General features: G+C 51.0%; 1 protein-coding gene across 3 annotated transcripts in view; it reads left to right on the forward strand.

Annotated features, from left to right (window-relative positions):
• PGGHG (protein-glucosylgalactosylhydroxylysine glucosidase) overlaps positions 1-14060 on the forward strand; it is a 394441-nt gene that overhangs the window by 137839 nt on the left and 242542 nt on the right. For all 3 annotated transcript variants that reach the window (XM_069624088.1, XM_069624089.1, XM_069624090.1), the window contains exon 2: positions 839-1100. In XM_069624088.1, coding sequence (XP_069480189.1) covers positions 839-1100 — 262 coding nt within the window. The remainder of the gene's footprint in view (positions 1-838; positions 1101-14060) is intronic.

The raw sequence follows: 14060 nt of genomic DNA on the forward strand, positions 1-14060 counted from the left end.
GTGGACTCAACTAGAAGGGAAAGTCCTCAGCTGAGAAACCCTGCTCATCTAATCCCTGGCCTCCTCCACTGCAGGCCACACCTGCAATCTAATACAATGATTGCCATGCCCCGTCAAGCTAATCCTAAAAGCTAATCCTATTAAATAAAAGTGAACTTCCATTGTTGCCAGAATTATTCCAGAAAAGCAAGTCAGTCACTAATTATTGACCCCAAATGCCCTGGTCTTAATGACTCCTTACCGTCTCGTTCTGATATCATGGGCGGCTTTGTGTAGGGTAAAGGACTTCAGGAAGTCCCGTGCGAAGTCTCGTGAGACCAGACGCGAGTTAGGAAGCGGGACTTCCCGCTAAGAACATATGATATATGATAGGTTATTTATAACGCGCTTAATACCCAGAGGTTTCTAAGCGCGAACCTGTGTTGCTTCGTGTCATCTTGTTTCCAAGTCGAGCACGCTGCCGCTGAGCTATCCTCCTGGGAACATTGCGAGCGCAGCAAGCAACAGCAATCCAACGCTCTCCCTGCAGACTTAAACTGAATAATATATATATACCCCCTGCACTGCACACAGGTGAATCCAGCATAGACTGTGCTCCTACCTAAGACAATAATGTTGAGAGAATAACTATTGAGCCAGAAGCCAGTGCTGTGTGTGTAGAGAAAATAAATACCTAGAATTATACCTTCCTGCCTGCGTGTGATCCTCAGACCACAACACTATGCCTTTTTGAGCTCAAAAATAGATAGTTCAGACAATGCTGGAGTCATGATGTTGGGGTGATATATATATCTATAATGCAATCTCTTTCTAACTTCGCTTGTTTTATTCATTTCAGGTTGCAGCCATGTCAGACTCTGCTGAAGATCCAAGAATATTCACCTCAAGTACCCTGCCCTCCGACCCCCGCTACCTGGCAACGGTTGCCAATGGCTACCTGGGCACACGCATTTATGGGGATGTGCTCCATGTCAGTGGGGTGTACAATGGGGCAGTGCCAGACTGCCACCGGGCCATTCTGCCCAGCCCTGTCAACGTCAAGATGAGCGTCGCTGGGGAGGAGCTGCTGGCGGACTCCTTCTCCTTAAACACACAAACAGGTAAAATATGGCGCTTGCATCTCAAAAAGCCAGAATGTGGAAGCCAAAGAGTTCATATCTTTATTTCATGCCCAAGAAACTTAGGAAAAACACATTATACACCCTTGTATTACTTTTAATGAACACTTTAGTACATTCTGGGCACACTTGACTGTGATGTCCAGACTACTCACAGCTCCCAAAAAGCCCCCCCCCCGCCCCTCCCCCGCGGCTCTGAAGATTTATCTGGCGTTCTAGAGATGGTGTGACTGGTTGTTGTCGCCTACATACTCGACTGGGAGATGACAGGAGTGTGACTGTCCTGCAAGATTGATGTGCGAACGGTTTGATTATTTAAAATATGATATTGTATTTATATTGCGCCCATACACAAGTGTTTCAGGGTGCAACAAGGCAAGGGGGGCGAGAACAAGGGAGGACAAAACCACGATTTTACTAGGCCCAGTGACATTGAGAACGCGCAAGTGCAGGGTGGAGAGCAGGGGACAAGTGGAAAGTGCTGAAACAAGATCTAAACAGGTAGTGCGGCCAGCTGGTGGCAGTGCAGTTATAAAGTGCAGACAGAGGTGTCTAATAAGTGCAGGTAAGGGACTGTAGGGTTACAGATACAGACCCAGGTGCAAGGGTTGCCAGGAGGCAGTGCGGGAATGCGGCTGGGTGGGCAGGGATCTGGTCCCGAAATCAGAGGGTAGCCAGGTTCCCAGTGCCGACACAGACCGATCAGCAGGGGAGAGGAAGAGAGAAGGCAGCAGCAAAGAGGAAGGTCTTGAGGTGCTTTCTGAACCGAAGATGATTATCCTCAAGTTTCAGAGAGGCAGGGAGGCTGTACCAGAGGGAGGCCCCAGCCGAAGAAAGAGATCTACCCCCAACTCATTGGTTGGAGAAACGACTGACCCTGAGGGAGTTAGAGGTGAAGGAGCGAAGAGCTCCAGTAGGAAGGTATTTCCGAAGGAAGAGTTGAAGGTATTGCAGACTCAGGCCCCAGAAGGCCTTGTGGCCAATGCAAAGGGTCTTGAACTTAATCCTTGCAGCCACTGGGAGCCAATGAAGAGATTTCAGGGCTGGAGAGATACGATCCCAGGGCTTGAGGCTAAGGACAAGTCTTGCAGTCCTGTTCTGGATAGGGCGGAGAGTATTGGCAGGCAGATTAAGAAAGAGGCTGTTGCAGTAGTCCAGCCTAGAGAGAACCAGAGCTCTAAAGACAATGAGCTTCTGGGAGAAGGAGAGAAAGGGAAGAATACCTCTGAGGCGGTGAAGTTGGTAGTTTGACTTCTTAGAGATGCAAGAGATGTGTGGGAAAAGGAAAGCTTGTTGTCAAACATGACCCCAAGGTTCTTGGCCTCACAGGTGGGAGCAGGAAGAGGGCCAAGGGAGGCCGGCCAGACAGTGACAGGAAAGGAAGGTGCAGGAGTGCTGATGAGGAGGATCTCTATCTTACTGGCATTAAGGCAGAGGTCGTTGGCGGCACACCACACCTGGATTGCAGACAGACAGTCAGGGATGAGAGAGGGAGAAAGGGTGGCAGAGAAAAAGTAGCCCCTTTAATTTAGAGGCTATAAATTGAGGCTCTGGTGTGGATTCAGGGTTTGCCAGTAGGGGGCAGGGTTGTGCAATGCAGCCGAGGGGCTGCAATAGGGTGTCCTGGGCTGCACGAGGTGCTGAGAGAACTGGAAAATATTCAAGGGCAAGGTTAGGTTAGGGACTGAACGAGGGTCATGTGAGAATAGAAAACAAGCTCTTGGGGCGGTTGTGGTCAGGCCCCCTCTCCCTTAAGGTGAAATGTGGGTCACTAATGATGCTTTCTGATGCTCTGACGCTGCTGGGCCCACCAGGAAAGTGGTAGTTTTTTCCACAGTGATTTTTTTCATTGCACATCAAGAGGGGAATGGGGTGTGCTACGTACACCGCAGTGGCAGAGCCCGCTGGTAATTCAGGACATAATCAAAGGTCAGAGGACCAGACCATGAATCTAGAGACAGGGCTGACTCGGAGAAGAGGTTAGTGAGTTTAGTGTATCATACATTTCCTGTATACTTGTTCAATGCAAATCCTTACTGCAACACATCACCAGGAGAGGAATGAGGAAGGTGAAAGACCTTCCAGAGCCGCCTCAAGGGGCGATCAAGTGGTGTGGTCACACAGGGGCACTGCAAATAAAGGGCGCCACCAGTTCACAAAAAACAGTGTCATCATTACATTGGGTGAGTTGGTAGCACCCTTTACATAACACTGTCATGTAAAGTGTCAGTCAATGACCTTTTATTAGCGAGTGACAGAGGCGCAGCACCAGTGCCTAGTCAAGAATCATGCCACGCCGTGCCGGGCGAACAGCGGGGGTGTTGCGCAATTTCTGTTACTGTGTGGATCCCAGGCCTTGCAACACTTTTCCTGATGTAGCCTACAATATCCCTGCTGAAAAGTCATTACAATGACGTGCCATGCTGTCTGAAGAACAGTGTCCTTATGTTACAGATCAGAGCCTGCACGGCTTCCCCGTCTCAATTGCTGGAGGGGCGTGGGCGGCGAACAATCTCGCACAGGGCACTGGTAGACCCGGGGTCGGCACCATGACCTTCCCTCAATTTGGTAGTGCGGCTCACTTCCTGTTTACCTCACACAGGCCAGATGAGTGACTGGAGTGAATGGTGTGTGCTTGCACCAAAGAGCTGCATAACAGTTCCTGGTTGCCTTTGGGCTTTGAGCGCTTTATAAATGTATAAATAAATAAATAGTTCATCCCCTATTGACTGTCTCAAAGAGTAAAAAGCATGGCAAAGCACACATTGCTAACACTGTCATAGGCATGGCATATGCCTTTGCCAAGCACTGCCATTTAGGATAGGCATGGCATATGCATTTTGCAGACACTGCCATCATATGCCCAGCTACTCTTCATGTGTCAGTGGTTGTTATATCATTTTCCAAGTATGCCCCACTAATGGCAGCATATGCCATGTGTAGTCACCATAAGTACGGTATAACCCTTGTGGAGGTTATGCAGTAATATGCCAAGTGCAATCTCAAATGCCCCACTAATGCAAGCATATGCCATGTATAGTCATCATAGGTACGATGTAGCCCCGGTAGAGGTTATGCAGTCATATGCCAAGTACAACCGCAAAGGCTTCCATAATGCATGCATATGTCCCCATATGCATATGTACAGTCCCCATATGCATGGTGTAACCCCTATGCCAAGATCAACCTCAAATGCCCCACTAATGCAGGCATATGCTATGTATAGTCCCCATATGCATGGTGTAAGCCCTGTAGAGGTTATGCAGTCATATGGCAAGTGCAACCTCAAATGCCCTACTAACGCAAGCATAGGCCATGTATCGTCCCTATATGCATTGTGTAACCCCTGCAGATGTTATGCAGTCATATGCCAAGTGAACCTCAAATGAGTGACTGGAGTGAATGGTGTGTGCTTGTACCGAAGAGCTGCAGAACAGTTCACCCTGATTGACTGTCTCAAAGAGTAAAAAGCATGGCAAAGCACACAGTGTTAACGCTGTTATAGGCATGCCATATGCCATCATATGTCCAGCTAATCTTCATGTCATGTCACTGGTTGTCATATAATTGTCCAAGTATTGCAAAGTGAGGTCTCTCTGAGAGAATGGCCAGGCTGCAGCACAGCCAAACGGTTCAAGTAACTGTGTTAAGTATAGCAATGCCTGCTAAATGTGGGAGTAACCAGGCATAGGATCGTCACATGTACGGTGTAACCCCTGTAGAGGTTATGCAGTCATATGCTAAGTACAACCTCAAATGACCCACTAATGGCAGCATATGCCATGTGTAGTCCCCATATGTACGGTGTAACCCCTGTAGAGGTTATACAGTCATATGCCAAGTGCAACCTCAAATGCCCCACTAATGCAAGCATATGCCATGTATAGTCACCATATGTACGGTGTAACCCCTGTAGAGGCTATACAGTCATATGCCAAGTGCAACCTCAAATGCCCCACTAATGCAAGCATATGCCATGTATAGTCACCATATGTACGGTGTAACCCCTGTAGAGGTTATACAGTCATATGCCAAGTGCAACCTCAAATGCCCCACTAATGCAAGCATATGCCATGTATAGTCACCATATGTACGGTGTAACCCCTGTAGAGGTTATACAGTCATATGCCAAGTGCAACCTCAAATGCCCCACTAATGCACACATATGCCATGTATAGTCCCCATAAGCATTGTGTAACCCCTGTAGAGGTTATGCTGTCATAGGACAAGTGCAACCTCAAAGGCTTCAATAATGGCAGTATATGCCATGTGAAGTCTTCATATGTAAGGTGTAACCCTGGTAGAGGTTATGCAGTCATATGTTAAGTGCAACCTCAAAGGCTTCAATAATGGTAGCATATGCCATGTATAGTCCCCATATGCATGGTGTAACCCTTATGCCAAGTGCAACCTCAAATGCCCCACTATTGCAAGCATATACCATGTATCATACCCATATGCATGTTGTAACCCCTGTAGAGGTTATGCAGTCATAGGCCAAGTGCAACGTCAAAGGCTTCAATAATGGTAGCATACGCCATGTGTAGTTGTCCTATATATGCCTAGTTCCTATGTCCAGGTGTTGCCAACATATGCCAAGTGACAACTGAATTGTCACAATGTTGGTATGCTTATATTTAAGGCATGCCATTGTGTGTGCAGTGGCTGCTATCATATGGAAATTCATCTTCAGATTCACCTATATTGCCACCATATGCCTGGTGCAGACATTACATCCGTGTTATACCCTCTCATGCGCAGGTGCTGCGTTCATATGCCAAGTGAAGCCTCAAAGGCGGGACGACAGGGCGGGTCACGAGGGGCAAAGTGGCTGGCCCACACATAAGCAAAAGACCCACAAAAGGGTACCAACAAACACATGGGCGGGTAGGCACATGCAGGCAGGCAGACTCGCGCTCAGGTACAGGTGCACGGCCCACAAATGGGCGGGTAGGCACATGCTGGCAGGTAGACTCGCGCTCAGGTGCAGGCGCACGGCGCACAAACGCACTTGGAAGAGCAGACACCCCGTCCCAACCCACACACATAAAGCGGGGTGGGGGGGCAGTACAGAGGCAGACAAATGCAAGCCCGTTGTTAGAATACATACAGCACATCCTTTGAAGCCGGACCAATTGCTTGGACGCCGATACATAGAAAGAAAGGGGTCGGAAAAGGTTAGCTAACGCGAAAAAATATAACGGTGCAAAGTAAGACTGATGCAAAGAAAAGCATGAAAAGGGAGAAAGGGGGAGCCGCTGGAGAAAGAAAGTGGGTACGGGGGTAGTTTTAAAAACAAAAATCAAACAAATGCAATTCGTCCTAATTGCTTTAAAAAGGGTTGTTTGGAGCAGTTTGTCCGAATGAGCAAGCAATTATTCCAAGAGACTTCACCGTGCAGACGGCCGACAGTGTTGAAAAGCGCTCAGTGAATCCAGCCCGTATTTCTGTGTGCTAAAGAAAACATAAAACTCGATGTTGCTCAGAACTTATTTTGAAGTTCCTGCAGAGAAGGGAAGGCCCCCTCTTGATAGTGTTTTCATTTTTGTGAAGAACCACCCGAGTCCGGCTGCACATAGGGGACATTGTTTCAATGAAACTAAATCCCATGAGGCGGTGCTGCGCGGGGCCTACCTCCCGCCAGAATACTTCTACAGTCGCCGATAAACATGCAGTGTAAGGATTCAGTCGCGAGGAGGCGGTGCCACGGGTCAGCCTAGCTCCTTCAAAGGCCCGAGATCTGCACCAGAGCGTGCCAATGCTGGCTTTTAAAACGTCAAATCTGACGCAAGCGCGGCGGGCACGTGTGCCAAAAAGGCACTCCACCTCGGGCGCCGTACATCCTAGCGTTGGGTCTGGCGGCTTTGCATAACTGTTTACCAGTAGCAGTTAAGTCTGCGTTTTGCTGCCGTGACATCATGCCAGTAAGCACGCATTTGCTTAGTTGCACACTTATATGATGTGATGTCGGTGCAAAACCCCTCCCATTATTCTACTGCTGGTCCTATACCTGTGGTGTGATGGTCGGAGGGCCCGTGGTGTCGGGAGGGCCCCTCCGGTGTATGCGGCTGCCGCGCAGAGACGCCGCGCAAGAACAGACACGGAGGCGTCTGCTCGTTCCGGCGCTCCGGCTCCAACTGCCGGGCGCCGCCTTTATTATTCACTGCGCATGCGCCGGCTTGCAAGCCGCGCATGCGCCTTTTGTGTAATACGTACACAACATCCCTCCTTTTCCCCCTCAAACGACAAAACATCAAACATGGGGCCAACGTGGCCTAAACATTATATACTTAACGGACTTTTGTTGCTCAGGTCTCCGAGTCCATGATAAAGTCTTGGAATCTTTGTGGAGGGCGGCGCCCCTCTCTGCGGGGGTACCTGGGCGGTCCCATTTCGACACTCTCTGGTTCCGCAGGGTCTCCGGGCGTGTCAACGTCCTCCGGTGGTGCATCTGCTGCTTGCCTCCGACCAGGGTCCGGTACCTCTCTAGAGGTTGCTGGTCCTATGCGTTTGAAGAAGGACGCGTTTCTGGTCACTGTCCCACGCGCGTTCGCCGCTGTGACCATGGATCCCTTGACGTGGGTGACACCCATCGGGTGTGTCTCATATGTCATTGAGAGTTTCCCTTCTGGCTTCCGGTTTCGGACCAGGACAGTATCTCCTACCGCTATCTCTTTTTCCGGCAGCCTCCGCCTCGTTGTTTCCTTCTCGTTCCTCGCTGCCCTGTCCGCTGCCACTTGTGTGTCATCAATCACCCCCGGACGTCGCTCTCCTGCTTCCGGTATCAGCCCTCTTGGTATGCGCTTGAATAGGGCTTCGGCGGGCGCGATTCCGGTGGACTGATGTGGGGTGGACCTGTACTCACGGAGGAATTCGATCAGATTATGGCGCAGGTCTTCCCCTCCATTGACGGAGATGCGAAAAATTTTGTTAAGTGTCCGCATGAACCGTTCAACCTCTCCATTGGCTCTTGGCCACAGTGGGGTCACTTTGCGGTGTTTGATGCCTCGTTCAGCGCAGTATCTGGCGAAACGCTGTCCTTGGAAAGGAGCGCCGTTGTCGGAGCAGATCTCGAGCGGGAAGCCGTGGGTGGCGAAAATTTTGTCCATGGCCAGGATGGTGTGATCGCTGGCGGTGGATTCCACGAGCTCCACCTCGGGGTACCTTGACCACTGGTCGGTCACCACTACGAAGTGTAGGCCTCTGCCGGTCGAACCGAAGTCTGCGTGGACGGTCCCCCACGGCACGTCGCTCCGTGGCATGGCTTGGATGGGCGGGCTCTTTTCTGCCGGACTCGCAGCTTGGCAAGGTATGCATGCCTTCACGAACTCGGTCACTCGGTGTTCTAGGTCGGGGAACCAGACTTTCAGCCTCAGGCGCGCCTTCATCTTGGCCATGCCTTGATGGCCTGTGTGGGCTAGCTGGAGAACTCTTGTGACCAGGGATCTGGGGATCACGATCTGGTCTCCCCGCAGTAGTAGGCCGTCCGTGGACACTGAGAGTTCGTGTCGAGCCTTCCACAGCAGTTGCAGGTCTCTCTGCGTTTCTGGGTGTCTTCTGGCGTTGTTCAGGAGGACTTCTCGCCATTCCCCTGTCGCAACCGCCCTTTTCACTCGCAGGAACGCCTCGTCCGAATTTGAGTCTTCCGCAATGTTCTCCCTCGACAGGGCCACAGGCAGGGCTGATTCAACGACGAGATGCACAGCGTCTCCTGCATCAGACACCTCGACTGGATTCTGGGCGTCCCTCGTGCCGGGGTGGCGGGACAGGTAGTCTGCGGGGTTGTGGGTGCCTGGGCGGTACACCAGCTTGACGCTGTATTCGATGAGCGATAGCATCCACCTTTCGATCCGGGGAGGCGGCTTTGAAGAGGTGCCTGACAGAATTGGAATCAGGGGCTTGTGGTCGGTGACCACAACGACGGGTTTGCCGAGGATGTATATCCTGAAGTGTTTGCATCCCCACAGGATGGCAAGGGCTTCTCTCTCGATTTGCGAGTAGCGCCTTTCCGTGTCAGTGAGGGCCTTGCTAGCGTAGGCAATGGGTCTCATTGCCCCCAGTTCGTCGGCCTGCATGAGGACTGCCCCTAGACCAACGGGGCTGGCGTCAACGACGATCTCTGATTCTCGGCTGGGGTGGAAGTAGGCCATCGTCTCCTGCTCTGACAGGGCCTCTTTGATGGCGTTGAATGATCTTTGTTCTGCCGCTGTCCATTGCCACGGTACATCATTCCTGGTGAGTGCCCTCAATGGTTCTGACAGGGAGGCCAAGTCTTTGATGAATCTGCCGCAGTAGTTGACCATCCCCAGGAAACTCCGAATTTCCGCAGGGGAAGTGGGAGGAGGCGCATCTCTAATGTCTTTTACTTTGCCGGGATCAGGTGAAATGCCGTTCGCATGGAAGGTGAAACCGAAGAATTCCAGCCGATCTTTCAGGAATTCGCACTTCTCTTGGTGAAGTGTAAGACCCACTGCCTGGAGTCTCTCAAACGTGCGTTCTAGTCTTTTAAGGTGTTCGCTCTCAGATCTGGCGAAGACCAGAATGTCGTCGGACATGTTAATGACACCCCTCAGGCCAGACAGCGCTCCTCTTATTGCGTTCTGGAAGACCTCAGCTGCGGATGAGATCCCGAAGTTGAGTCTCTTGTATTGGTACAGCCCTTCGTGCGTCGTGAACGTGGTGATGTACCTCGACTCGGGGTGCAGTTCCAGTTGATGGTAGCCTGATCTGAGGTCTAGTTTGGAGAAGACTTTGGCGCCTTGGAGTTCGCCGATGATGTCGTCCAGGGTGGGCGTGAGGTGGCGTTCTCTTTTGATGGCCGCATTGGGTAGCCTCATGTCCACGCAGATGCGCACAGCCCCTGGTTGTTTCGGCTTCGGGGCCACTACGATGGGTGAAACCCACGGGGTGGGCCCTTCTACCCGTTCGATGATGTCTCGGTCCATTAGCTGCTGCAATTCCGCCTCTACTTGTGCTCTCAGGTGAAATGGAATTCGGCGGTGTTTGAGGGCTGTCGGCCTTACGGATTTGTCGATGTGCAATCGAATGGGGTCAGCGTTCAGTTTGCCAATGCCCTTGAAGAGGCTCGCGAACTTGTGTAACATGCCTTTTAGATCTGCATGGTATACCCCGAAAGTGAAATGCACGATGTCAAGCGCTTCTGACGCAGCGCAACTCAGTAGTGAGTGGGGGCTGACGTCGGTGACGAAGAATCTTGCCTTGATGGAGTTTTGTCCGTGCGATACTGGGGCGATGAATGCACCTTGGATGGGTAAGGGGGTGTCACCACCGAATGCATATATCCTCGCTGTTGACGTCGCCAGCTCTGGTGGGCCTGGCAGGGCTACGTAGTGTTTGGTGGCTAGCACGCAGACTGAGGCCCCGGTGTCAATGAGGATGGGGGTGGGAATGCCCTTGATGTCGACGGTGCACTTGGGCTGGCGTTTCGTGCTGGGACATCTCGCGATGCTGGAGATGAAGAAGACTTCTTCCTCTTCCTCCTCTTCTTCTTCCGCGAGATCCAGGTCTTGCAGGCCTTGATCAATGGAGGAGATGCCTCTCACTCTGCGGGAACTGCTTCGCCCCGCTCTCTCTGGTCCTCTCGATGTTGTGACAGGGGCAGCTGCACGGCACGTCCTGGCAAAGTGGCCTGGTACGCCGCATCGGGCGCATGTTCTTGACCTGGCCGGGCAGTCACCGCTGTGGGGGAGGTCATACCCACAGTTCGAGCACGATGGCGCGGTGCTTGGGGTGGACGCGGTGTCAGACTTTCTCGGCGTCCATCTTGGCCTGTTCGCAGACGACCGCCCTACTGCAAATGCATCTTCATTGTGTCCTGGTCGCGAGGCAGCGTCCATTTTCGCGCCTCTAGCCTCAGCTAGTTCGTGTGCTCTGCCCAGGTCTAGAATTTGCTGGAGGGTTAGGCCAGGCTCCCTCAACACCTGCCTCCGAAGTTTACCGGAGCTGCACCCTTGTAGCAGTTGGTTGCGGACCATCTCCTCTTCGTCGGCCCATCTGCAAGAGGACGCCAGGTGTCTCAGGCGGGCGCAGAATTTGTCTAGGGGTTCATCGTCTAACTGCTTCTCAGCGCCCATGACGAACCTATCAAAGTCCACATTGGCCATGGGTAAGAAGTGGTCTTTGAGTGCCTGCTTGACGGCGTCGTAATTGACCACGGGGATGGTCAGGGAGTCATAGATCTTGTGGACTTCTGCGCCTGCTGAATAGATCATGGTCGCAATCTTTTCATCATCGTCGTCAACCCCTGCTGCCCTGAAGAACATGTCCAGTCTTTTGACCCACAGCAGCCACTTCGGTCCTAGCTTGGAAGGGGGCCCAGTGGCATCGAACTCCGGCATGGGGGCTAGGGAGCTGCGGGCTCTGCGGGGAACTGGGGCTACGGCGCCCTCATCGTCTGCGCCGTCACCCATTTCTTCCTGCTAGGTACTCACAGGTGGTAGATATGGCCTTGTGGTAGTGGTGGGAGCGAAATCCCCTTCTTTCTTCTTGCTTGCCACAGCCTGGCACCAGCAAGGCTGTGGAGGTTCCAAATCCCTTTCTTTCTACTTGACTGCTACAGCTTGGCACCAGCAGGACTGTGGGGGTTCCAAATCTTCTTCTTTCTTCTTTATTACCACAGCCTTGCACCAGCAAGACTGTGGGGGTTCCAAAAATTGTTCGTGATTGTTTTTGTTTTTTTTTTTCTCCTGGTGCCGTCGGCGAGTGGCGCACGAGCACCCTGTTGGGCCGCAACCACGGTCGCCGCGCGTGACGGCGAGCGGATCAAAGGAAAAACAAAATGGCCGCCGGTGCGTCGTCAGTATAAGACGCGGGCGGACTTAACTGACGTTTCGTGGCCGGGCACGGGAGTGGGCCGTGGCTCGTCCTCGTCGCCAGTGTGATGGTCGGAGGGCCCGTGGTGTCGGGAGGGCCCCTCCGGTGTATGCGGCTGCCGCGCAGAGACGCCGCGCAAGAACAGACACGGAGGCGTCTGCTCGTTCCGGCGCTCCGGCTCCAACTGCCGGGCGCCGCCTTTATTATTCACTGCGCATGCGCCGGCTTGCAAGCCGCGCATGCGCCTTTTGTGTAATACGTACACAACAGGGGGGGGGGGCACGCTGGTCCTATACCTGTGGTGGGGGCGCACAACCATTTTAAAAATGCACGTAAAACATCTTTCCTCCTCAATTGTTGAGAAGCCTATTTTTTTTATTTCTAGATGTTCTTCACATAATGTAATTTAAGGCATGAACACTGTGCAAATAGAAGTAGTACTTACCATTGACGGTGTTGCCGTAATATCTATTTTAATGGGGTCCTTTAAACTATGAATGTGAACGTTTTCACTAAGCAGACTTAGAAGAATTAAATTACTCCTTGAACTGCTAGTCATAAAAAGGTACCTTTTCTCCCCAAATGTTACCCCTGTTAATCCACGCTTCAGGTGCTTGACTATGATTGTCACACATGTGTAGTGCCCGGTGATAGAAGTGTACCAAAAAAGTAGCGGAACTGTAACTTCTGCGGTGGACAGAGTAGGAAGGAAGGAAGGGAGGAACGTGCAACACATTTTCAAGCCAATTGACAGCCAATTGAGTTGAAACTGATTTCACTTCACCTGTAACTGATATGAAGAAGTGAAGTGAAGGCGTGTGCTTTAACTTCACAAAGAGCAGTTCCGAAATGGTGAAAATGGTTGCAAAAAGTAGTGAAGCTGTTAACAGTAAAACAATAAAAGTAGTGGAACACCTCTCCGACCGTTCCTGCTCACTTCGACCAATGGTGGTGCCAGAGTCATAGTTAAAAGCTGTTTTTTTTTAAATTTCCTTTTTAAGTTTTCTAACGTGTGAAATTACTTCGAGCACAACGTGTTAGGGGGAACAGGGAAAAAAGAAGTATTCACGTCACATCACAGTTCATATAACACATTCCTGAATGGAATAAAACGAGAGTGCACAAGCAAAAAATACAATTGAAGATCTGATATTGGGTGCAGAGTTTTTCAGTGGGAGTTAATTTACAATGCAACATGTTTTAGTCTGTTTTTAGTGTGGGCTATTAAGCCATAGCTATTGCATTACAGTACAGATGGGGAGACATGGCACGTGAGGAGGGACTGAAAGCTTGTACTTGTTGTTTGGTTATTTGACGACCCATTGACTTTCCAGGGCCATGCTAATCGCTATGACCATTCCCACCCAGTTCCTGCCCCTCCCTGCCCAAAACACATCCTCATAGGAGCTGGCTTGAATCAAGCTTACCATCAAACTTTGTACTCTGAGTGCCTGCCAGTGTTTTTTTCAGAGTAGTTCTCTGAGAGTTAATTACTTAATGGAGTTGTAAACGTGCTACTGGTGTAATAAAAAGGTATTAACAAGATCTGCCTTTAGCTACTCTATTTATAAGCACAATGATTGCCCTTCACTGAAGTCCTCTTAAAATCAATTATTATTATTATCATGGTATTGGTTGAGCGCTGACCTAGCTTGGAGAAGCAACTGAGCGCTTCACAGAGGTATACAACAGTACAGGTGGATAACAAAGTGCTTTTCAGAAGTAACAACATAACAGATATACAGCCGGGGGTAGGATACAGAGGGGCACAGCGGAGGTGGTACAGCTGTACCGGGTGGCAGGGAGGAAAAGGGCTAGCAGCATTTAGTGAGTCAGGTGAAGCAGGGGGTGACGTGATAGTCTTTTCTGAATTGTAGGCACGTGGGGGTGAATCTGATGCAGACGAGGAGGAGGTTCCATAGTCTTGGGGCATAGGCAGAGAAGTCCTTTCCTTTTTGCAGCAGCGGAATCTGAACATGTCCTGTTTTCTAGTGGTGCACTGTTGGCCGGAGATGCTGAGTTTCTCTGCGGGGTAGCTGGTTGACTTGAGTGTGCCTGCCTTATAGATGATGCAGTAGCACTTGAAGGTGATTCGTGCATGCATTGGGA

This window comes from Ambystoma mexicanum, chromosome 11, assembly GCF_040938575.1.
Source record: "Ambystoma mexicanum isolate Mex_15411 chromosome 11, UKY_AmexF1_1, whole genome shotgun sequence".
NCBI classification, from domain to species: Eukaryota; Metazoa; Chordata; class Amphibia; order Caudata; family Ambystomatidae; genus Ambystoma; species Ambystoma mexicanum.